This window comes from Parasteatoda tepidariorum, chromosome 1 (genome assembly GCF_982258835.1).
Source record: "Parasteatoda tepidariorum strain Cologne lab strain chromosome 1, Ptep-v5.0, whole genome shotgun sequence".
NCBI lineage: Eukaryota > Metazoa > Arthropoda > Arachnida > Araneae > Theridiidae > Parasteatoda > Parasteatoda tepidariorum.
In genome coordinates, this window is record NC_141755.1 from 106466300 (window position 1) to 106494035 (window position 27736).

At 29.5% G+C, this 27736-nt stretch overlaps 1 protein-coding gene across 1 annotated transcript in view; it reads left to right on the forward strand.

The window, feature by feature from the left end:
• The window catches only part of LOC107444471 (beta-alanine transporter-like), a 293044-nt gene that overhangs the window by 236294 nt on the left and 29014 nt on the right, over positions 1 to 27736 (forward strand). The window contains exon 9 of the mRNA XM_071179361.2: positions 22155 to 22333. Coding sequence (XP_071035462.2) covers positions 22155 to 22333 — 179 coding nt within the window. The remainder of the gene's footprint in view (positions 1 to 22154; positions 22334 to 27736) is intronic.

Below are 27736 nucleotides of genomic sequence, written 5' to 3' on the forward strand. Positions count from 1 at the left end.
AGACAAGCATCGTTTTGAGTTTAGCTTTCCCTTGTCCTAAAATCAGTTGGGGAGGGGTTTTTCTATCGAGCTTATCTGTTAAGCACAAATAGACAGGTTCTAAGAACACTGATAGAATTTCGCCCTAACGTCGGTGCGGGCTGCTAGATCTTGTTTATTTTATCTTTGCCCTCTTGAATCAAGATTAGAGTTTTATTCGATTTTTTTTAAATCAAGCTTTTATCTTTACAACCATTATTTTGTTTTAAATAAATATTGTTTGAGTAAGGAATTGATTTTATGACTTCTACCAGCATTTTGTTCGTTTTGTTGTCAATACCTTACAAATCTTGATGAGTAAAAATTTCTTCACTCAGAATTTCATTTACATAAAATAGTAAAAACAATTACTTAAACAATGTTTTTTTCTGAATCAATAACCATTCTACTTAAAATTATGTAATATTTAAAAGTAAAGTCACATGTATTTGCAATTTTTTTTCTTTTTTGGATGTTGGTAATTAATTTTGAAAAATATTTTCAAAAACGTTCTTCAATTTAAGATTGGATTACTTCATTGTCGTTATTATTTTTACTTGTGTCACCGTTATGAGTTACTCATTATTTCCTATTCTAACAAACTTTTAAATACAACTTCTATTCCTTAATCTCGAATTCCAATTTCGCATTTTCAAATCACATTCTTCTAATTATAACTATCAATGCTTGATTTTAATTTCCTATTTTCACAATCACGAATACCTACTTTTAGCTTCTATTTCATATTCTCACTGCCATGAATACCAATACTTAACTTAGATTACATATTCACACAGCCATAGTACAAAACCTTCACTTTGATTTCATAATCTCACAGCCATGAATACGAGAGCTGCAGTTTGATTTTATATTCTCTTAGTCATGGATACGAGGGCGGCAGTTTGGTTCCATATTCTCTTAGTCATGGATATGAGAGCTGTAGTTTGATTTCATAATCTCACAGTCATGGGTATAAAAACTTTAGATCTACCTGGTAGTCAAAATAATTACGACTGAAAAACATACGCTATCACTGAAATAATAAAGAAAATATTGACTATCATTGATATTAGGGTTTTCACTTTGTTTTTCTTATTCTCATAGAGATGTCTATCAAAGGTACTTATCCATGTCACCCTTTTTTTTATTCTAAGGGTCTTTCACAATTTAGTTCCATTTCTCTACAGAGGGATTCAATACAGTTACTACAAACTTCGAGTGGAGGTAGAGCATATCATAAGGTTTGAGAATTGCATAGCAATCCATGGAATCCATCGCATAGTAATCGCATTACGCTAGGGGTGCTTCATAATTATGGACTGGCTTTTCGGGCGCATTCAAACCGGTTCTCATATATATATCGAAATCATAATTTCAATTTTACTAATAAATGCTTTAAAATATTTAATTCATATGACATAGGTAACTGTTTTACAGTAATTGAATGATTTGGACGGGAAATAGACCAGCTGTTTCATAGTAATTGAATGATTTGAACGGGAAATTGGCCAGCTCTGCAAGTTATCAACTAACTACAATGAAACAGATAAATTTGGCTCCATTCGAATGCTCTGTTTAATAATAATTATTAGAAAAAAAACATTAGATAAAAGTTCCAGTTTATATGCGCACGAAAAAAAGCCAGACCATAAAGAAAAATAGCCTTTGGAGATGTAAGATGATATTTACGTTCATAAAACTATATCCGTTCATAAAACTAACTGATATTACGTTCATAAACACAATTCTTATGCTGTGCTGTACCCCTAGTTACAGTTTTAACCACTGAAATGAGTTACCTTGCGTAAATTTTAAACATTCTGTGACAAAAAACAGTATTAAAACTTGTGTACAATTTTAGACAGTTTCCATTATTAATATAATTAATCGTAATCTTTTTTGATGTCTTATGCTTTATAATTTTTATGTTATAAAAATAAAGTATCAACTAATTTGACTATGATGTGAATGCTTCGAAAAACTTCCATTTAAAATATAAAAAGCCAAAATACGTGAAAGATATTTTAATTTTGAAAAGTTCATAACTTAATGAATACTTATAATGTTCATAAATTAGAAATACTTTTCCGTAAAATGAGGCACAACACACGAGAAAATATGTAGACAAAAGTAACTTAAAATATATTAAATCTTAAAATTAATCTACATAAAAATAACTGTTTTTACATTCTTTTGAAAATGAATTTCGAAAGTTAGTAAAGCAATTTTTATGAAACTAACGTAACGAAATAAACTCATTTGGTTGAACTAATTTTCTACTTGTTAAACGCATTGTTGGCTTCATTAATTCTGTAAGGTATGAAAAGTATTTAAAAAAAACTTAACTGATTAAAACAATTATTTCACGGTTAAGATTTTCATTATATCTTTGAGATAATAAAATACTTTACGATAAAATGTATAGTTATCTGTCAGTAGAAAATATGCAGAACAATACAAAACCTAATAAAATAATTAAAAATTTATTTAACAAGCAGTTCAGAAATGAGATTAGTAAACTGAGCAAACATTTTTGGGAGTGTTGAATTGTGCTATTGTTCAAAGTTTCCTACAAAGGAAACATTGTTCAATATTACGCCTTATTAAACCTTCAGTAATTTTAAGCTTTCTTATGAATCAAGGTATTAATATTATGGTAACAACAGTGTTACGCTGATTTTATTGAAATTCTTTGATTGTTTTAAATACAATTATAAGATATAGCTCTTCAACATTCAGATATTTGTAAATTACTTTGTTTTTTTTTTCACAATACTTTATAAATTCGTTTTGTACTAAAGTCAAATTCAGTACTAGTTAACATGTAATAAATCTAATGCACTGCGCGCAAAATAAAAAAAAACTTGGAAATCAAGCTTATTATTTTTGCTTATTATATTCAAGCTAATCAAGCTTATTATATTATTATTTAGGCTGATTTTATTGAATTTCTTTGATTGTATTAAATACAATTATAAGATATAGCTCTTCAACATTCAGATATTTGTAAATTACTTTCAGTTTTTTTTTTCACAATACTTTATAAATTCGTTTTGTACTAAAGTCAAATTCAGTACTAGTTAAGATGTAATAAATCTATAATGCACTGCTCGCAAAATAAAAATAAACTTAGAAATCAAGCTTTAAATACAAGATTTTTTTACAAAAATTGCTAGCTCAGAAACTATACAACCGATTATTCTCAAATTTTGTATTTCGGCGATTAAAATTACGCTCTATTAAAATTATTTAAAAGTTTGTAGGGTTTTACATTTCAAATTTTGGAAAAAGTAATTTTAAAACTATGTGCAAAACATTTCAATTCACCTAAAAAGATCTAGCGATATGGAGAAATACGTAAAAAAGTAAAACTTTAAGGAGTCTCAAATTTTCGATCGATCACACTCTTGACCAAACGGTTGAAACCATAATTTCCAGATTGGGGTTACCCCTCATGTTTTGAAGATCAAGAATCTGAATCCGTATAAAACACGGTATGTTAATTTAGCGAAATTACATTTTTAGGTCTAATATCGTCACTTCATCAACGTTCTTCATCACCATATTTAAAGTTACCCTTAACCCATTTAGATTGAAACAACGTGAAAAATACACTCATTAGATTAAAATGTATTCCTAGTTTCCACTTTTACGTATTGATTGCACTCACTAGCTTTTCAAGTTTGATATTTTGATTCAAACTAAATTTAATGCCACTTTCTTTTTTACATTTTAATGCATAAAAATGTGCAATGAAATAATAATATATTAAACTCAAATTATTGTTTAAGTGAATGCAAAACATATTAACATACCATCGAAGCTATGTGCGCAGCGAAATACATTTATCCAATAATATTGCAAATATGCAACTTAGATAAACTTATACGCCCATGATGCTTTATTGCAATTTAATATCCCAAAGTATCAATTATTGAAGCTGAATTCAATATTGTAATCTAAGTTAGACGAAATTAACCATATTACTCAACTCTTTATCGGACACTTGACCTTTAAATCGTTGACCATGACAAGAACTAGCCTAGCATTTGTATTTTGCGTGTATTCAAGCGATAATTCAAAACCCATAAATGCCTTGATGCGAAGTAAGATACCAACAAATATTTCGGCCATAAATTTAGACGTAGTTGACGAAAGCAAGTCTGAGAGCAGCGGATTCCCAACAAGCCGATTGGCTTAAAGGTTGGCAAATATTGGCGATTTGAATTATGAATAAGCTTAAGAGATCCAATATGTCAAGAACGGCCTACATATTCAGCCATAAAACTTTAAAGCCAAATATCGGTCATCTCTGGATCTGTGTTGAGTAGATATAAGCCATACTTAAATGAAATTTAGTATGATTTACGGATACAATTTCAATTTCTTAGGAGTTTTTTTTCTTTTTTGTGAAATCTGCTTATAAATATTTTATGCTCTCTTTTTTAGCAGAGTATAGGAAACCATAAGCAGTAAAAAATGATTAACTCTGAGAAACTTTTATGAGCAATCGATGGCTAAAAAACGTTTTTTTCGTAAAAAAAAACCATATATTTTAGACTAATCTTTATTAAATTATAATTTTTATTAATTATCTGTAAAGCCTAACTTTATATGGCTCTATAGAAAAATTCTACCAATTAATTACATACTAAAGCCAGAAAAAAGTACAAAACAAATCAGAAAAATGTATACCATCAAGTAGGGTAACTTCGGCCGTTCTATGAAAAAGGAAGTGGCAAAAGAAACAGTTGAAATTAAATAGTGAAAAAACTGGGTAAGTGCCATTTTTTAAAAGTTGAGATATCTCGGGGAAAGCTCTTTTTTAGCAAAATAACATGTTGCTAAATCTATTCATTTCAAAGATACTTAATGGAAGAACCGACTAAATGTTATTTTTTTAGTATTCTTTGAATGGAAGAACCGGCTAAGTGACTTGGTGACAAATATTAAATAAAGAACACTAAAAAATCTCTTTCTTGGCATCGAACGAAATTTCACACAGCAGCTTCATACATTTCACAGAAAGTTATATATATTTGTTTTTACGAATCATTTATTAAAAAAGGCAAGAAAAAAATAACCTTTAAATAGCTTCAAAATGCAATTATTTTTTTCCTGGTTCCCATTAGTTTGGGTTACAGACACACTGCCCTTTTAATAAGTTTAATTTTTTTTTCTTTCAAGCTGAGTCGCATAGAAAATATTATTTTGTACTTAAGCAACGTTTACAGTTTATTATTATTGTTACTACCTGAATACTCGTTTTTTTTTTTAATAAGACGTAAAAATCAATAAATATAATATAAACAAATAAATGTAAACAATCAATAAATCGGCAATGATCAACATTAGAAAATCATGCACAAAATTAAAAGAGACATGGGGACGCAATTAACTAAATAACTTTAAAAAAATACTAGTTTTATTTATATATAGTTATTTGTTGCTTTTTTCGATGGCTTTTCGTTATTAGATTGAGCAAAACAGGTTCTTAGAAGTTCGTCCTCTCAAAATGAAGACTAACAATGACATATCATTTGACATAATTCTATTGCTCGAGACCAACTCCTGATAGTCAAAAATTATCATAATCAATAATTTTTCTCCTGTACTTATCCCATTTGGAGAGAGGTCAGTAAAAATACTATTTCCCCAGTACTTGTAGGTATCGTGATACGTATACTATATATAGCAGCTATTAAAACACACCAATTAACATATTAGTAATATATCTGTAACCAAAATTTTTTCTTTTTTTTCAGAACATTTTTTAAGTAATAATAAGAAGGGGCTCAACAACAATCTTTTAGATGTGTGCGCACGCTTAAAATATTAAATCCGAAATGATAAGCATACTTATATGTTTGACAAAACTAAGGCATAGTTTTTCATAAAAATCGGCATTGCTCAAAGGAGACAGATTAAGTCTATATATGAACGAATCCTTGGCAGCAGATTACCGTGCTGATGTAAATTATACTTTAGCCGAAACATATCAGAGCTCCATTGGCATACAACTTACCACGAGAGGTATACGAGATTTTTTCCTCCATTTCGCGCAATTGCTATTTAGTTTCGCTTAGAAGAATTCTTGTTGAAGTTAACTGCGACCTTGCTCTTTAAACAGGCGTTCTTTTGTCTGCTAGCTTTAAGGCTAAGAAGTTGGGAATTTTAAAAAAAGCTGCGTATTCACGGAGTGGATTGGTGTTCAAAGTTGAAAATTCTTGGTGGTAACCTAAATTACGAAAAATAAAAATCGTGTAACTGGTCATGAACGCGTAGTTTACCACGATAGGGGGAAAAATACCATAACTGTTTTATAAAAAAACTTTTATAGCACTTTTATAAATTAAAATACTTAAATTTGCATGAAACTGCAAATTTTTGATGAAAAAGTTAAATTTGTATTTCATTAACTATACCTAAATATCTTTTGTAGTAAAGCTAATAAAAATACTTTTATTTTATTTCAGAAATACTTTTAAATATAACGAAATGACTTTACATTCTGACCACAATTAGCACTATTTAAACGAAAACTTTTTTTAAATCAAAAATTAAAGCGAAATTTAAAAATTAAAGCGTCAATTAAAGCGATACGTGCAAGTAGTGCTCGATCCGTGAAAGTAGAGCTCACGCTACGTCAGAATAATTTTTGATCGCTTTTCGAACTAACAAGGCTAGATAAAATTTGATACCAGTCTGTTTCAAATTAAGGTTGCGAAACTTTTACTCTATGAACATAAGCCTAAACATATGTATATTTATTCAAATAAAGTTATCTTAGATGGAAAACATTCAAAGTCAGTGAAAACAAGCAAATGCTGAGCACAAAAATTCATTCAAATCTTCCTTTTTAAAAGAGTTAGAATCAAATAAATAGAACCACCAAAAATTTGTAAGCTACGTCTTCACATACATATATTAAAAACAAAAGTCAGTTAACCGGCTCTTTAACTGAACTCTTCAGCTACTCACTGGCCTTCAAGAACTCTGTAAATAATGAAGGCTAATAGTGGGAATCTTGACGAGATTTAGATAGAAGTGTTCCCATTGAGGGATTGTTTGTTAGTATGAAAATAATTTATAAAGTGAATATAAATAATTTGGCCAAAAAAAACCGCGTCCTTTAGCAGCTCTTAAAGGAAACGGTTAATTGATTCATTAGATTTGAATGATTGACAATCTCTGGTACAGTATGTAGTATCTCTTTCATACTTTCATTTACTTCTGTACTTCTATAGAACAAAGTGACTGCAAGCAGGTATAGAAATACTGCAAGCAGAAACACAGTAATTGCAAGCAGAAACGCAAAGTAACTGCCAGTAAACACAAAGTAACTAAGTATAAAAGTAGCTACAAGCACAACGATGTCATTATAGCTATATTACTACAAATACAATTAAATTACTGAAATTACAATTAAGTAACTGAAAGTAAATTTATGCAACTAAAAATACAACTAAGTTATTGCAAATAAATTAAACTACTACCGTATAACTACGTTAGAACAATTTTAAAGTCACCTAACTTCTAAAATACATTTAAGAGAAGTATAAAAACTAAATAAAATCAGATGGGTGCAATACAATCAGATTTTATGTGTTTCCAAACTTACTTTCTAAAGCATTTTTCTTATTTTCGAACACGACATCTATTAATTATCTAACAAAACCGAGATAATAATTTACTACTCGTTAAGCAATGAAGGTTGAAAAATGAAAATAAAGCACATCATTAGTTGGCGTTAATGTAACTTAGTAATTATTTGCGCATACATCAGGAGAGTTATTAATCAGTGTCTTCATATTAAAAGGTAATTTTTTTTTTTATTTACTATTGCCACGAAATAAATTTATCTCGTTTCGCACGACTAGATGTTTTATGCATAATAGTTTTCTTTACGTAATGAGGTGGGTTGTACAATTTTATTTTTTTTCTTATACTCTATATTCTTTGACGTAATAAAATGTAAAGCTTTAAAATGCAGAGTGTGATAGTTAAGTATATTAAGAGTTGAAAGAATCGAACTTTTAACTATTAAATCAAAAAATATTTATTTAATTCCCAATAAGGAATACTCTTCAAGAAAAATTAAGAAATCTACTCTTAGTCACTAAATGCAACATTTTTACTTATTTTGGCATTTGTTACTGCTAATGCAAAGCTCGAAGCTAATAACATTACGTCATATTTCTTAACTGTTCTTTCTTCTTTACTTTAAATAGTTAGATTTTTGAATTATAATTTTCAGCCTTTCGAAATTATATGCGAAAACACCAAAGAAACTCCAAACCAAAATTTTAGAATGGAATGGCTCCGAAACTAATTTGAAACTTAAAAAACAGTTTTGCATTCGGTCATAGGATTACTTAATTACAAAAAATATATAATTTTACGACAATTTGAGTTTTGCTTGCACCAAAAATATTTTCAGAACCGAGAATGCAAACTATTTAATTACTTCGAAACTAATTCGACATTTAAACAAAGTAAAACCAGTTAATAATTTTCAAACATATAAGAGTACGTGGTGGCAGAAAAAGAATATAGTTTATAGAATAGTTTTCGCTGCACTATGACACAAAAATAACCTTAAAATTTAACTTAAAATAATTCAAAACTTAATGATCACATTAAAAAAATGTTGATGTCAGAATATTTGTGTAAAAAAGTACAGCATTTCATATTGTTTCATCCAATAGTTAGAGTTATGAGAAACACTCTTAAAGAAAATGTACTAAAACAGCAGAATATTGAGGAAGATTTAAATTTTCTTCCACAAACATTGAATGAAGTCTAATATACCATCGTTAAACAGCCTCAAGTGTATACTTCAAATTACCATTAAGTAAATAGCATCCATAAAATTTTAAAATTAAGGTAAATTTTTGTTCATTTTGTTAAACGCAATTTCTTTTGTTCAATTGTCTAAACATGTGTATATATTTTGCATAAGAATTTAGTTAACTTGTTATCGTCAGTTTTATATCTCTTATATGATAGTATGTATAACAGTATAAACCATCTATACAAAATTACTGTAAAATGTTGAGTTAATCACAATTTAGCATTAAGGAAATTATAAGTTAAACCACACAATCTACGGTGTTTAAGAAAATGCAAAATTTTCATGTTTAACAAAATTTTTTAAAATTTTGAAATTTTATTCTTTTTATACATAAACTAAAGTATAACTGTTACTGCTAAGCTCCTAGACTTATCGGTATTGATATTATTCGGTTTTTCATAATACCAAGTTTGACCATCAATTTAATTTCAGAAGAAACAAACTGTCGGTTTTCGTCATTTTCCCTTTAAAATAAAACACAGTGAACAAAGAATTATATATGGTGTACCATAATCACAGCCTTTCCAAAACATTTCATTTTTCGAAAATTTAAAAAAATGTTCTTAAAAAGTAAACACAATAGAGGTTACAAATTAATGCATAATGAGGAAAAAGCAAACAATAAGCTACAGAAGTCTGCCGAATGGAATAAATAACATCAAAGTCAGTTTGATTGCCTAATGAAATTGGGAAATGTCTTAACTAATTGCCTTCCAACCCGTGTTTGTTTCCTCCTGCAATGCGACAGGTTTCGATGCTTACGACCTTCTTCAGTAGTGAATCATTTAATTTCAAAATTACTTTTTTCTTTCCTTCCTTACATATTAGTTTGGGAACTCTAATGGGCATATTTCTTTGACAAGGATTCTAAAAATATGTAAAGGACTGTCATTAGAGAACACCTTGTATGATTTTTTTTTTATTAAACTATTATTAGTAGTAGCAAAAAATAAAATATTTTTGAACAATTATATATCTACTCATATAAAATTCCATGCCCTAAAAAAGTAATCGCATTGAATAGCTTCTGATCTAATGATCGGATTTTAGCCTACCAATACCCACTACAGGCTTAACCTTAATGAGAACATACTTACTGCGAATAAACATAGCAGTTCTGCGATAGATTTGTATTCGTGGCCATCAAATTAGAAGGGAGGAGAAGCCGCAATCTTGAAAACATGCTCCTAATATAAAATACTTCACTTGCTTCAAAAAACAGGCTGATGGAAATAAAAGTAAACATGTTCCGAGCGCTCAAAAATAGGCGCCTATTCTCAAGATTTGTCTGACGTGAATGAGAAGGAACACAAGTGATTTGAAATATAAGACAAAGTTACCAAAGAAAATTGAAATATAAACTTAGAAAAACCACAATAGCCGAGAGAGAAGCAAATATAAATAACTAAATAAAAATAAAGATTCTAGTTTTATTTTTTTCATTTTTATTTTTGCTTCACTGTCGACTGCTGTGATTTTTCCGGTTTTGTTTTTCACCTTTTTTCTTCATTTTCCTGTGATAATTTTACGTTTCATATTTTAATTATCTTTCACGTCAGGCAAATCTTGAGAAAGAGTGCTAATTTTTGAACGCTTGGAACAACTTTTATATCCATCAGTGCATTTTTGAAGAATTTTGATATTTTTAATCGAGTAATATCTTACTGCTTCCATTTCTTGGGAATTTTTATTTAACTTGGTCTTAATAGTCTAATAATGCAGTCGAAAGCTTAGAACCTTTAATGTTAATTCATTATTTGCGCATTTCACTACATTAACATTTGTTGTTGAAAATTTCGAAACACTTTAAAGGAATCAAAAAATTTAGTACAATGAAATTCATTTATCTAAAAATAATTCTGTAAGAATATAATTTTTAAGAACTTTTTTTATTTTTTTTTATTACTTTATATAATAAAAATAATCAAAGAAGTTTTGAATTGCAGTATGTACAAATTTTTACTTTACCTTAAAGAATAATTTATATGCCAAAATATTAAATCGGTGCATTAGTTTCTGAGTTATCCAATTTTGAAAATGTCGTTTATTTAAGATACGGTAAATTTAAAATTGCCGTATATTTAAAAATCTCTTCCATCTTAATCCTTAGACCGATTTCATTAAAATTGTGTCGTTAAGTTTCGTTCAAATCAAACTGGAGCTCACGAGAGCGCAACGTGACAAAAATTAACCCTTATTATGGAAAAATAAATTTTCACACCACTGTAGGCTCTAAAAAATCTCTTACTACCCATACATATGAATACAACTGTTTGTTAATGAGTTAAGACGCTAAATTAAAGGTGTTTCATCGCCAAAATGATGAATTAGAGATTTTGGCGACTATCAGATTCAAAATGGTGGGGTTTATGCGTGTACTCTAAACAGGTGCACGTTATTTCCACGCAATCATTGCTTACAAATGAGGCAGAGGCCATCTTCAAATGAATGTTAAGTACACGAGTGCCATTGTGCTTTGAATATTAGAGCAGACCTTAGAGAAATACATTAGTGAAGTCAGCTTTGTTCATGCAAAGGTATTGAAATTATTAGATCTAATTCCTTATTATTTCATCCTCATTTGCTGAAATTATTCGTGAATTTTCGAAAATATTTTTATTGAAAATAATGTCTATTTCATTTTAAATCTAACTTACATTTCATACGATATGAACATTAAAACGTACTTATCAAAAATAATTTTTTAAAAATGTTGGATAAAAATATGCACAATAAGTTCTGATTTGCGAACGAAAAAGGACTAACTCGTTTAGAAGGACCAGCGAAAGGTGAAATAAGTGCTTCCGGAAGCTCAAGCTGCGAGAAAATGCATACTAAAGAGGACGTGTATATACGATATGTAATACCAGAGCTGCCGGATTGAGATCACGTCCATGTAATCTTAGGGCCGCAAAAGTCAGAATGGCTCGGGGTGATCACGCGATTACGAATACGTGATCACGATCCTGATGGTGTTATACATAATTACTAAAAATATTTTCAAAATTTACTTAAAATAAGTACTATGTTAAAGAATCAATGGTACGATTAAGGAGAATATTATATCGAGAAAAAGAAACAACTTCGAGTTATAGGACAAATTTAGAAAACTAAATATAGTTAATATAAGATAAATGAGTTAAACTCTTCCTCCAAGTATGACAATAACTCAGTCAAAATAAATAAATTTATATAGACCAGCGAAAATGAAGATCTTGTATTTGATAGTTGGTTGGTTGAAGGAAGTTAGTAGTTCAGAGAACTAAACATAGTTAATAAGAAAATGAATTAAATTGCCCCTACCGATATGACAATAACTCAGTCAAAATAAATACATTTCTGTAGACTAGTATAATTTATAAATGATATTACTCTGAATCTTCATGAGTTTTTTTTATTTATTTACAAAGTGTTTTATTTATTAGTATTATGAAAAAATTGTTTTTACTATTTATTTTCTCTTAATTAAGATTTTATTTTCGTTATTTCACTATACATATTTTTCTAAAAATACGCATTCAATAAGTTGAGCAATATAGAGATAATTATAAAAGTTTTTTTCCTATTTAAAATAGGATTTGTGTTAAAATGACAAAAATGTAAAAGTTGCGTTTTTCCAGCGAACTAAAAAAGATAAAATATTTTATTTTTGACACACCTGAACATCTTGTTGTTTCTCATTTCTCGAAAGACTTTGGATACTGATTATAGGTGGTGATGAATTGTATTGCGAAAATGATGATTATGGATTTTGTCTTAGGTCTGACGAAACATTTTAAATTTATTTCAAAGTGATTGAAATTTCGATTTGGGGATACATTTCGGCATCATTTACGAAATCATTGAACTATAGTTGTACACAAAGCCTCCAGTTCAAATTTGAGCACTCTAGTTAATTGGAAACTAGTCGAAATTTGGATTGTAGAAAAATTCTATTTATCTACAAAATGGCGAAACTATGTGTAATGTCCAGGTAATGATTGAAACTTCAGGTTTAATCCAATACAGAACTATCCATGTATAATGTCAGAGCACTAGATAATCAGACGGTAGTTTAAATTGACGATTGACTTTCAATTTCTTGTTGCAATAATAAAACGATAAATTCTGTCTGGGGCAAAGTTGTCGGAAACAATTATTTAATTAGTCATAAAATAGTCAAAATGCTTACCAGTGATCAATGAAATTTGCGATAATTGCAACGTTGATAATTGATTGGCAACGTTTCGCTATAAATTCTTCTTTTAACTGTCGGGAAATTATTGTAAATAGTATTTTAATCCAGCGTAGAGCTTCAATTTAAATTTGAGTACTCTAGCTAGTCTTATTCTCGTCAGAAAAAAAATTTGAAGATAAATTCTCACTGACGATTATGTCGTGATAAATTTTGCTGACAGTGGTCAAGAAATTAATTTATCTTGCATTGACATCGGAAACAACTTAATCCCTTGACATACGAAGACGTCTGGGAGACGTCATTTGTTTCTTATGTCAAAACAATAAATGACGTGTCTCAGACGTCTTCAACGCAGACATGCCAACTTGCTACGGACAGCAAATAAATATTTTAAAGAGGTAGTTTATCAATTGTAATAAATTCAATTTAGCAGATTTTTATCCTCCATTATTTTTAAATAATTCGTAGGCTTATATAATTCACCACTTTATAGTAGTTATGTCAAGCTATACTTTAATTATATTTAATTATTTTGGCGCGTCCGGAGCAGTTGGCATCTCTGTCAACATTCCGTTTCGAGTTGTTAAGAGTGAGTGCAATTAAAGCTAATTTCTATACCAGGAAATTAATAATTCCGCACAGTTTAGAGTTTTAATAATACGTCAAGGGGTTAAAGTCATCTAGACTAGTCATAAACTAATTGTGAAGCTAATGCTGAAAGTGAGCATGCAAAGATGTATCGCCAAGTGTGGTAACTATACTCCACAATCTTTTTCGCTACTCCAATGGCTCGGACAATTTTGTAGCTATTGTCGTAACTCTCTAACTTAAGTTAAACATCAGGAACTATCTAAATGTAGCGTGATTAAAATCATTAAACTATTTTACAAATGGGATGCCTCGTAAGACTTTTAAATAATCTATGCATGCATTTAGTATATAATTTAATTTTCAAACAAACATGTTTAAAGTATAATTATTCGTGATTTTATTTTAAACGTGCATATTTACAAATCAGGAATGCTTGAATGATTTGTATTTTTAGCAGTGTTTTTGCCATGTTATTTTTGAAAAATAACATGTAGACAGTAGGTAAATGAAGTGTTTAATTTATTCTATAATATTCTATATTCTTGTTCAATTCTATAATATGTTATATTATTATTCAAATTTATTTTTATTGTTCTGAATTATAAAAGAAAGGAATTGCAAAATAAAGAAAAAATTTACAAGTTTTTTGTTATTTTAGACTTATTCCTATGGTTCAGTAACGTAAGTTAAAAAACTTCTACTACGCTTCTGTTATAGACTTACTTTTATGGTACAAAAATATAAAAAGACAATTGAAAGGAGAGAAAAAAAATTCTCTGTTTCTGTTACATTTGAATTTTCTTTATGCTTCAAAAATGTCATTTTTAAAAAAAGCATAAAAACAGAAATGTCTATGTTTTAAGAATTACACATCAACATGCCTTGAGGTTTCTGAAACCATCGTTTCAAATCTTAACTGTCGCACAAGGAGACGACACACATATGACCTCTTGACAAGCATACTGTTAAAGAAAATGGCACAAAATTGAAAAACAATTTTATCACGATTACAGTGATAGGATTTCGAAACTTTCAAGTGACAAAATTTACTTTTACACTAAAAAAGTGACCCTCGCAGTGAAAATATATAATGGAATCGGAAAGATTTCTTAGGCACTTAAAGTGGCGTTGCTAGGCAGAGATGAGAGGATGCTCTTTATGTTTTCATCAAACTGCCATCAATTTGCGTTAAGTATATATAAATTGCAGGTCTAATTACAATTTTCAGAGGATCCAAATTTGTAAATTAGTAATAAATAAAAGGTGAACTTTCAACTGCTCTTAAATTATTTTTGTTTATGTTACCCTGGAAAAGGTGGCATTTTGCAGAGATTGACTTTAGATGCTTTTTTCGATAGGAAACATCTAGTGGGCTAAGTTATTTGCGTTGTCTAAATAGCTTTGTCCATCAGGTACTAGAACATTTACTGAAAGTAATGAAAAGATTTTAACTTTATTTATCAACTCTTTAGATGTAATTTTTGATAAAAACATCTGGTGGGCACAAGTACCCTCATAATTGGGGTAACTTTGCACACAAAGTTTTCAGATTTTTACTGAAGGTGAAAGCAATTAAAAATCCAATATTTTTTCCCCAACTGATAGAAAAATACACTAATAGTTCGATAGAACTATTTTAATGCCAGTTAAAAACAAGTTATAGCAATCTAAAAAAAATTCTACGTACATTAATAATCAAAATTATTAATTCAAAAATATAACAAACACAATAAAAACATTTTGCAACCAATTCCATGTCAATCTTAACTGAAATATATAGCAGTAATTTAATTTATAGTTATAAGTAATACCATTCTTTATATTTTTATCAATAAAAATTCCTAAAATTCGCTATCTCTAAGATTTTAAAATAGAAAACTTCAGTTTTCATGAAATGTGTATTAATTCGCAATATCTATAGATAATTTTGTATCATGCTGGATACAACGATAAAAGTTTCAAAATGATTTTTTAAGTATACCTTAAAGTTACTGATTTAGTTTAAAAAATTTATTACAACTTTTAAAAACATGAATATTCATAAATTTCTCTCTTTTTTTTTATTTATTATCTATGTAAGTCTGTGATATAAATAATATGCTTCAGTGGATACTTGTAGGGCTATTTCGAGGCTATTTGTCAAATGGTACTGAGAAAACTCGTTGAAGTTGATGTATGACCTGTCACATTCATGGAGATTTCATCCCATTGACCACTGGTCCATGTCTAAATGGTTAGGAAAAGAGGAATAGTTCTAAAACATTGGCATTTAATTTTTTACGAATCTCTTTACTTCGAAATATGGACCTACTTCATCGCAAATGATTGGGTGATAAATGGACTTTGTTTAACATCTAAACTATTTTGCCAACATATATCTTTACCTTATATCTTTAACATGTTAAATGATTAGTGTCACTTTTCAGAAATAGTCTTACAAAAGTATGTCGTAAGTTTAAAGAGATTATTTTTTGGCGTATATTAGCGTAACATTCATTAAAAACAACGTATAAAATCACAAATTGTAAAAATTTCATTCAAACATATATAAGTTTTGGTATCACAATAGCATACCTTCGATGTAGGATAAAAAAAAAAACAGGGATGGCAAAAAGCAGAGGTGATTTAATCAGGCACAGGTTACGTCTTACTAAAGAGATAAGCAGTTAAAAGATTAAATGGTAAAATTAAAAATTTTATGATTTCAATATATTTGGTATGTCGGTAATGTCATTAACAATGGAGTTTTCGTTTTTTATGATGCAGAAACTCTTCAAAAATATATATATATTGAAGTATATTGTACATTTTATATAAAAAAAAAAAATACTTAATTTTCATTTTCGGAACTATCATACATATTACAATAATTAAGGAAAATTATTTCAATATAATATTGTAAGATGCAATGAATAATGTGCACAATATTACAATATAATAATAATGCGTTATTTTAATATTGTAAAGTATAATATTCACTTCAACTGCTACCCTATTTTGTAAATCCAAACATTTTTTTTTCACTCATTCTGTCTACGAATTTGTCGATTTTTTTAAACTTGATTCTTGAGGTACCGAAAAATAAATAAATGACATTCTTTCATTAATTGCAATAAATTAATCCGCTTGTTGTTGTTTCTAATGATACTTTAGCTATCCAAACTCGTCAGTCATTGTCTTTTTGTGATTTAAGTCAAGAAAGTACACCTTCCGTTTGACAAGAGCGCGCCGCAAGGGGGAAAGTACTTCCCAGCTCAGAACCCCACGGATAGATGGCAGCACCACTCATTTGTAGAGTGCTGCCATCTATCCGTGGGGCCATCTACCTCAATTTAGAAGGGGAACTCTGAAGAGGAAGGGAATTTTCTCCAGATCCCTGTGCTCATGGCACTCGACCACAGGGCAATCGATTCCACAGATTCTACTAGCATTACATTCGATTCTCTAACCACTAGAATGCCTTGGCCCAAATCTTTTTTTTTTATTTGTTTTAATTTTTATCAACTAATCTTCATTACTTGACTGTATTCTCTTGAATTTTAGACAGCAAAAAATAAATAGCATTATGCTAGTTTAAGGGTACGGAAACATAGCTGTTGTTGCAGCAAAGATCTTATTTTCAGTTTAACAATTCCCTGGTTGACAATAAACAGATTATCTACGTAGTTTGCGGATTGCGGTATAATTTGAAGAATGGAAAAAATTTTGTCTCTTTGAAGAATCACCCTAGTTATTTTACACATTAGCTATATAATCTGTAAAATAACTGACTAGAGGTAACATGAAATATCTGGATTTTTACCCATTGGCAAAATGGGTCTTAGTTTGGGTTTAATGGCGTCCTCACTTTTCAACTACAATAATCAAGAGTAATAATCAGCAGTGCGCTGCGTTGCTATGGCGACTGCTGCTGTTTGATAATTTTTTTTTAATTCTTTATTTCACTTTTAAGTTTGATATGCATTAAGTTGGTGAGTTTATTTATGAGATATGGGACCAGAGAGATCCCATAAACACTTCTTGAGATGTGAATAAAAGAGGATTTCATCATTTGAACGATATTTTTGTTTTTATTGTTTTAATTAAGAATCAGAAATTCCAACTCAAACTGGATCATTTTCAATACTAATTCAGGTGAATATCACAAATAAAGAGGATCCCAAACTGATTGACCATTTCCTAAAAGTTAGAGTTGAAGCAAGAAAGAAACGATGCCAGGCCTAAACTTGCCGAGGCTGAAAAAGCCAAAGCCAAAAGACGTAGACCGGAATAACTTAAGCGTTACACACAAACGGAAGAACGAAAGGATTTCGTTCGCAAACCCAAGCATAAAGCACGTCACCTCACAAAAGTACCAAAGTGGTTGAGAGAATTGAACCCTACCGAAGAGCGAATGGTGACTCTCCGAACCCCTTTCATGCAAATACGAGAACTGGGTGTTGATCACCAGTCAGAGAAACAAAATACATTGTCAACGTACCCAATAACTTGCACAAGACTGTAGACTGTCTTCCACGCAATATAAAAAATTTCTTCACTATTCATGTAAAATTTAAAAAAAAAACCTACCTTTCAAATCATATTTCATATATGAACTTGTGAATCTGAAACGGGTATAAGATGCAGCTTACAATCACCATCAAACACCATTGTACCAAACCGAAAATGTTAATATTGATCTCGATTGACTGTTCAATGTCTATTCAGTCATCAAAAGAATTAACACAGAATGTGTCCGAGCTGCCTTTAAATAACTCTGAGAAATTGTGTACCGATAAGTTCAGGATTAACAGTTAAAGATGTCCAAAACGAATAGTTTAAGATGTCCAATAAAGTTTCTTTTCCAAAAAAAAATTTTTCCAACAACCATTTTGCTGAAGGGTAGTTTTCAAGAATTCAAGATGTTAGATTTCGCCCAAACATTTATTTTAAAAAAATTATCAACATATTTGATGCCTTTGTGTCCAAGTAAATATTAAAAAAAATTCTTAGAGTTTTTAAACAATGCTCTCATAGAGTTAAAAAGAAATTTCTAAAAAAAAATGCCAAAGCCTGAGTGTTTTGTCAAATTTTGAAAAGTATTCCTTTAAGAAACGCTTTTGGTATCACGAGTACAGGGATTAAGCAACTACCTTAACCAGAAATAAAAAAAAGTATTGCAGATTTAAAATACCAGTTTCATATAATAGAATAAATACAATATTCTCTATTTATATAATACTACAAATAGAAATCTGTCATAGTTTAGCCCACAAGTGGTAACGAAAATGAGTAAATTTTGAATTAAGCTAGAAGAATGCATATAAAAATGCAATTTTATAAAAGGATTAAAACTATTCTAAGTTTTAAACTTATTTTTAACACGAAGCAAATTTACAGTGGGAGCAAGTGACAAAAAAAAACACTCCATGATTGGATCGTCACGTTCTAGAACTCAACTTAATGGCTCGAAGGGGTGACCTCAAATATGCTAATTAATAAGCACCGACAATATCTTATGTTACGAAATCAGACACAAAAACGTACTTCCTCTGAATAAACATACCCTTTTTACGACAGATTCGGATTTTAGACCCCCAAAATATAGGGGGTATAAATTAAATTTATGCTCTAAATCAGCTAATAATTCTGAATTAAATACTTTGCACAAATGGTTTATTTAAAAAAATGAGCAAAAGAGCATCACTGTGAAAAGAAATAGTGACATTTAAAATTAAACATCTTTACGTCTACGTGACAGAGACATTTTTAAAATAGTGATTAAATTAAATTTAAATACTATAAACAGCATTTTTACTAAACAAACGCGAATTTTAGAATTTTTTGAAACAATATTTCTACAATTCAAGTATTTTGATCAATTGAAGATGGTTATTTATGATTATTTGGAAGAGTTTATTCATTTATTTTATTCCTAGCTCAAATATTTTTTTGCGGTAATTATATATATGCATTGACCATAAAACAAATATTTGAAACAAATTTTTTAAAAATTAAATAAAACATTAAGTAATGCATAATTTATGAAGACTAAGACAAAAAATATACTTCCAGAAATCATAATGTTCTGCATATAGAGCTGCAGATACATATTAAGAGAATACAAGTAATTCAAATATAATTGAAGGAAAATGCCTGTTACATAATCTGTAACCTCAAATGCAAAAAGTTGTTTTTAATTGTAGTTTGATTATTTTGTTTCTTTTATTGTTATCCATATAAAGGCAAGTAAGAGATCTTAAGAAAAAATTTGTTTTAATGAGTTATTTCATTTGAAGAAAAAGCATGCTATACACAAATTGTGTTCAAATATTTGTACTTCAAACTGTGTTCAGTAGAAATGTGTTCAAATTGTGTTCAATTGTGTTCAAATGTGTTGAAATATTGGCAATATTAATTTGAAATCCCTCTTAAGAGCGCTTTTACTGTAGAAACAGAAGAACAAGCTATCATATTGTTAACAGAACAGAATTTTAATATAATATTACAATCATTTTAGAACTAACTACAAAATAAAGCGAAAAACTACCAAATTTAAATACAATATAAGAAGGTTGTTTTAACAAAGACAGCATTCAGCTTGATAAGGAAAGTAAAACTTCAGAAGTTATCCAAGATAATTAGAAATTATGTAGTCCAAAATTCCGTTAAAAAGCATTGTCAAATATTAGGCTTAAGACTTTGACGGGAGAGTTTTGCAGAACATTTGTTTAGAATCAGCATGATATCTAACAGCATATTTGTGATTTGCAGAACAGTCTTCGTGAATTCGGGCCAACTCTTAAAATGAAAGATAAAACCTGAGACGGTATCTGGTATAAGTGGAAATTTTATAGTTACAAAGCGTGTAAAGAAGTGGGGAAGAAGTTTAAGCTAATGACCTTAAAAAAGTGCTTAGAAGAGAATTTGTTCAGAACTAGCATGACTTCTGTGTATTCATGATTCGCAGAGACCATCGTGTAATCAAATCATCTCCAATTGAAATGAAATGTAAAACCTTAGACGGTATATAAGATAACTGGAAATCATATAGTGACAAATCGCTTAAAGACAGATCTTTGAACAATTGGCTAAAGACCTCGACATGGCTGCTTAGCTACTAGCAGGCATACTACTTGACATGCTCCTAGCGTAATCCAAATTTGAAACAAGGTATCATAAATTCAGAACACAGCTTGAAATAAAAAGATAATGCTTGTGATGGTTTCGAAGAGTTAGAAAATTGTAGAAACTTCAGAAACAGTATAACTCCAAGTGCTCTTAACTCGAGCTATCGTCCATATTATTTCCATCTTTATTTTCATTCCTGTAGCATCTTCATGATGTAATGAAATCATGAAATGTAGCATCTTCATGATGTGCTGAAATTGTACGGGTTGGAATAAATTCCGAAATAAAGCCATTTGTAAAATGAAATCAGTCACTTGAAGATTAGAGGGTCTGAAGCTTTGAAAACAGTGCACTAAGATAGAGTCAGACTGTGAAGCAATTATTCTCATTATTAATTGTGAAACAAAATTTAGATCAAATCCACAGCAATACATAATAAAACTGAAGCAAGTCAATTTGTAAAGTTTAGTTATCTTGCTCTTGAATCTTTTTTTGAACTCATAAATCTGGACGCACATCTTTTAGTGGGTATGAATTTCATCGATGTCCATTGGGAACCATTCATTGTCCATTAATGACCATCTGGCCCAATCCTCTTCCTCATAATCTCGTCGACAGCAGCAAAACAAAGATGCGATAAAGCGACGAATACTTTTAAATCGTTTCATGACAGAAACAATCACTTTGCAAAATCTAGCGAGTTAAATCCAAGTTAACTTAACAAAGACAATCTTGCAAATGACGCGAAGAAATAACTATTACGTGTATGTGCATTTTTAAACAATACTGAACTTTGTTACACCTTTAACAATAACTGTGCTTTTAGTTTCTAAATAATGCTAAATAGTATTAAGCATCACACTATTCTTGAACACGCATTATAGAGGAAGTTTTTAATTCAAAATACTTATATTTCCAGTTATAAAAATTAGATCGAAAAAAAATGAAATTCAAGCATGATAATTGTATATGTTACCGTTAACACGTTGAATGCCACGTTAATTTTGCATGGCTTGCCCGTCTGGCCAAACGGTAAATAACTATACAGATTTTGCTATCTGAAAATCCATGGACACGAAAACAAAGATTGTCTCTCTCAACCTCATCAATCCATCTATTTCTTGATCTTCCCCGTTTTCATTGACCATGGCCTACAAAGATATTTTTCGTGCACCTGTTGCGGGCTATTCTTTTTATCTCTCCCGACCATTGGATTATTTTCACTCTGACTGAACCAAAAATGGTTCAATATTTCCTCTGACAAGGGGGGGAGGAGACAGGGTCGAAATCTCAGACATCTAAATAACCGTTGGTCAGATTACACATTGCATACACCCTAACATCTAAGTTTTTAATTTCTTTAGTTTCAAAGCATTTAAGTTTTTATTGTTTTTTTTTTAACAGGCTGAAGAATACCCTTTCCTTCCAATGGCCATCTTCGGAGGCCTCCTCTTATTAAGTTCCATTCTGTGCATCGGTGTACCAGAGACAAAACACCTGAAGAACTTACAAACCCTCCACGATGCAGAAATGTTTGGAAAATACTGGAAATGGAGAGACTACTTCACATCAGGACCTCGAAAGTGAGACTATTTCTATGCCATCGAAAAAAAAAGATTCCAATATTCCCAAGACGTTTAACAATTCGTCTGGGAATTTTTAAATAGGGCCGTAGCTCGAAATGGGCACAACTCAAAATGCGTGTTTAAAAAAAAAATAAACTCAGCTCAAAATGGACATAGCATTTGAATATCTTTTTCAAAAACTTTTTTCATGAGTATTGTTCTTTTTTTAAACAATAAATTAATGAATTCAAATAAATTCGAAACTTAACATCGTCATTTACATAGATCACTTGGTACCTCTTATTCAACGAGTCTTTTTTTTTAAAAAAAAAAAAAGAAGACTTAAATCCAATAGTTATTTTTCATGGACGCATAACATAATATACCACATAACTTAGTATAATAGTCTAAACCAAATTCTTACTGTTTTCTGCGTATTATATATAGGCCAAAAAATCATGTGGTACGGTTCATTAATTAAAAATTTTCATTTGGCTGTCATCAGTATAAAATTAATTAAATTTTTAATTACTTTTAAATTATTTTTATTTAACGGTATTTACTTGCCTTGTTTACTTATCCTTCATTTTCACTATTTCCTGCTATTTATTACTCTTTTGATTTGATTATTATTCCAAAATGAAGCCTTAAAACCTAAAACGTTAATTCTTCATTGTAAAGCAATCCTATCACATTATCCAATATCGCAACAATTAAGGAAAGACTATTTTAAACGATATCTAGCTAGTTAGCTGTTTTGAAATTATTAAGCAGTAAATAACTATAATAATGACCAGAAAAAATCGAAATAGCCAGTCAAATATTAAAATAAATGTGGGCCACCCTGATTAGTTTTTGGTCCAATGATCGGATCTTCTTATTCTAGGACTCAATCCTAATGATTCGAGAGGGTGATTTCAATTATGCTAATTAATTAGTGAAGACTATAATTTTTAATTACGAAATCAGACATAGAAACGTACTTTCTCCGAGTAAACGTATCTTTTCTATGTTGGATTTCTGACCCTAAAAATATAGGGGTTAGCCGCAATCAGAGAAATACAGTTCCCATAGTTTGATCAAGATGGCGATCTGAAGTTTAAACCCCTTAATGTAAATTTTACTTTTTATGTTTTTTCCCCTATATCTCGAGGAATTTTTTTAATGATTTTAAAAGTTTTAGCTCAATTTTAAAATTTGTTTATCTAAAAAAATTCCGTGCAAAAAATTACTTAAAGTAAATATTTATCATTTTTTCTAACTTTATTTAGTAAGACAAATTAGACAAATTACACGATACATTATATAAATATAGAATATTTATTATATCAGGTGTTGTATTAGTATATTATAATAATTAGACTAAATTATTTGACACATTGTAGTTTTTTAATTTTGACATGTTTTACACGAGTTTATATACAGTACTTTTATATTTAAACATACATGTAATAATTTTTTATTCAGGAGATTTTTTATATACTTCCTATTTGTATTTATTTCTATCGTAGTGAATTACAATTGTGGGGAGAGTAGTTACACACCATGTCAACCTTCATCTATGAAAAGGTACCCCGACATAGAGTCGAGTTAACATGTCTTATATACTAGTGAATTGTAGTTGTAATTTTGTAGTGGTAGATACGCTACAGTACTCCCCCACCAGAATTATAGCTATGATAGAATTCGATGAATGGATGACACTAGTTGATTCATTGCTGTTTTGTGCAAAGCCGGGAGAGCTGTATTAAGATCACCGTATTTTTTGAGTGCTGAATGTGAGAGGTGTATTAACTTCACGGTCTTAGTCGCTCCTCTGTTGCCGTTAGCAGTCGAGTAATCACAAGTATGCAAGCCGACGTTGTGTGTGATCGAGATGAGACTGAGTAGCAACTGCGTGAGGAGGTGGATAATGATGCAGTCACAAGTAGCAAGTCAACTGTTCAATGTGGACCATCCAACGAAGTAGGCGTTACTGCCGATGTAGGCGTATCCAGATCAAAGTGGGCGTTTTTGCCAAGGTAGGCGTGTTCACATCACGTCCGAAGGTCACCAATGTGGGGAGAAAAGTTGTTATAGACCATGTCAACCTTCATCTATGAAAAGGTACCCCAACATAGAGTCGAGTTAACATGTCTTATATACTAGTGAATTGTAGTTGTAATTTTGTAGTGGTAGATACGCTACAACAATGTTAACGGATTGATACACGAACGTAAACAAACCGGTTTCAGCCACTTGAAAAAATAAAGCTGTATAGCATCACCCGATAATTAAAATTTTATAGTGAGTCTAATAAGCTGGCCGGGGGCTGTAGCTAAAAGTTTAAACGCTACAATTTAATGTAAAAACGACATTATGATCCGAATATTCATCCAATTATCAAAATCAAATTTTTAAGAGCAAGAAGAAATAAAATGCTTCAGTTAGTGTAAAAGTTTACCGATTTACGTTTCCCATTATGTAAATATTACTTTTCCTATGAAACCAAACTTTTGTTTAAAGAAATTCATAATAATGTATTTGTTCTGTGCATTTCACCCTTATGAAACAAAAGCACGAGCTCTTTTAAAAGGTTATGTTTGAACATCGATTTTCAACAAAGAACGTTTCGGAAGTTTTTGGAATACTTGAGATTTATTTACCCAGAAAAAGTTAACCATTAAAATTTTCGATTTGAATATTCTTCTGCGTAAATGAACTATTTTAAATATTCCATTTGGAGCTTTGATGCAGGATGCATTATGAATAATGTTTGAATTTATTGTGTAAACGAAACCTCTTATGTATAAACATATGATACAGCTTTTAAATTTTTATTTCTCTAAACAAAAAATATTATTTCATTCAAAATCTCTCGGCTATTTGTTTAACATTTTTGTGAACAGCGATGTTTCGTAATAAGTTGTTTAAACATTTTAAGGGCATGATTCGAATCGCATAATGAGTTAAGATTAAAAAGTTTATCCGAAAAACAGTCATTTATTTCATATTATTTCTTTCATTTTATTTCATATTAGAACAATTAAAAAGATTTATTTTTACTTTAAATAGGATCATTTCATTTTACTTTTTTTAAAAAATAGTAAATTTGTTATAATTCAAAAGTATTCTGAAAAATATAGATACATTTTATCTAGTTCTTTTTCCTTTATGACCTACATTATCACAATTATGACCTAAGTTTTTACAAGGATCTATAAATATTTATTAATTTGATATTTAAAAGATACTTGTGAAACAGTAATTTGATAAAGTACAAAAACTTGTAGTCAAAAATTAATATTTAAACAGGGAAGAAAATGAATTTACCCTTATTATGAAAAACTAGTGAGGAAAGCAAGGTGAAAAATATCAAAATCTGTTAAATAGCCTGCAGAAACTATGTTTTTTATAATTTTCTTTCAACTCTTCTCTATTTCCTCAGATAATCAAACTGGTTTTGATGTTGAGAGCTCAGAGACATCTCATACAAAACAAACCACATGTGCTAAAATAAATCCGAAAAGGTATACTCCGGTCGAGGTCTCTAGTAATAAGAACAGGTTGAGTTTTCGCAGAATTTTCCTGTTGTTAACTAAAACTTGAACTGTGCAACCATCTTCATTTTTCATTTGAAAAATAACTACATATTATTTGAGCTAAATATTCTGATTTGTATATTACGAATAGTGTGCCTTTTTCTTAAATGCATTTTTTTTTTAAAGTTAATTGAAAGTTAATTAAGATTGAATCTAATAACGTAGAAATTAAGGATTCGATCCTCAGCGTTGAAGCGTAAATATTTATTCAACACAATATATCAATGCATATTTTAAATTAATTTAAGTATTAAACACTTATTTTATATTTATTTATATTTGTAAAAAATACTTTAAATTTAAATTTGTTTAAGAAAATTAAAAAACTATTTTTATTTCAAACATTCTTATGACTATATTTTTTTAGTAATGATGTATTTTAACTCTGAACTAACAACTTTTTTTTTACTTTTAATAACATGAAAAATAATTTAACAGAGATAAATTCAAAACTTTTGACAATGACTTGTCACTGTAAAAAGCCCTAATTTTAACCTACTGCGGCTTCATATCAGGGGGACCGGAAAGTAATGTCGTTTTAGTGCATTTGATATTTGTTATCAAGATTTTATTTTAACCAATAATGTATTCACCCTCGTTATCAACAACCTTTCAATGCCGGATCGAAAATGGATCAAGAGAAATGAATTGGTTTTTAAGACTAGCGAATATTTAATGCTCCGAAACATTACTTTCCAGCTCCCCTAATATTTTATTTTTCATGTTTTTATTTTATTTATTTTTTAATCTAATTAATCCAGTTTTTAATTAGCAATGTTGCTAAAGTTTTTATAAATAAATATTAGGTACGGTTTTGTTTTCCACAAACTGATTTCAATATTTCAGATAAATTAGTGCAAAGTAACATGTTCGAATGTGAACTATAATATGACTATAGAATACGAGATAAGATTAAGTATAGTATATGAGATTAAGATGTGTAAAATAATGATGCAAAAGTGATTAATTTTTAAATATTTTTGTTCAGGTATTTTTTATTTAAAATATAAAACTTAATGTCATATGTATTACTTTTTGTTTTACTAAACATTCAGGTTCATACTTACAAAAAGAGCAAGTAAAGATCATGACTAATCTTAAACAATTTATTTTTATACAAAGAACGAAATAATTAAAATAAAAACAAAAATTCTCTATCCCCCTAGGTTGCACTTATAATAGCTTCGAAAAAAAAGGTCTTCCCCTACCCTCTTCACCTTCATCACTGAATAGTTTAATTGCTTAGATTGATTTTATTGATTAAATTTGATTTGATTCATTCGTGATCTTTTATTGTTTTAATGTTAATCTGTTTTATGCAAGGATCCTTAACCGCGTATTAAGAGTGGTCATTATCGAATACCCTCGTCCCATTTTATTCACACCAAAAAAACTAGTAATGTATTTTTAACTTAAGAACAGCGCTCCTTAATTGCTTCGCTTGCCAACCAATACGATTGATTTGCAATTACCCATGTTCTCTAAAACCCGTTGTAAAATCATTTACTAATCTGTTTACTACTAAGAAAAAAGCTAAATGTATACTAACATTTAGATGCGTTATGTGATTTAATTGCAATTTTCGTGCAAATCTAATTAATTTTACTTTTCTTTCCGCTTCTCCAAAAAATAATTCTAAATTTTAATGAAATTCTAATATCACAACAACTCTAGTCTATTCAACCATTCTTATCAATTGGGTTAACTAAGGAATGCAATTTTTGTATTCTTTTCGCAAGAAATCAGCCAGACGCAGTTGTTTGTTTCGAAAAGAATTTCAATTCCATAAATTGATTTACCATAAAATATTACAAATACAAGATGAATAATTTATCCAATA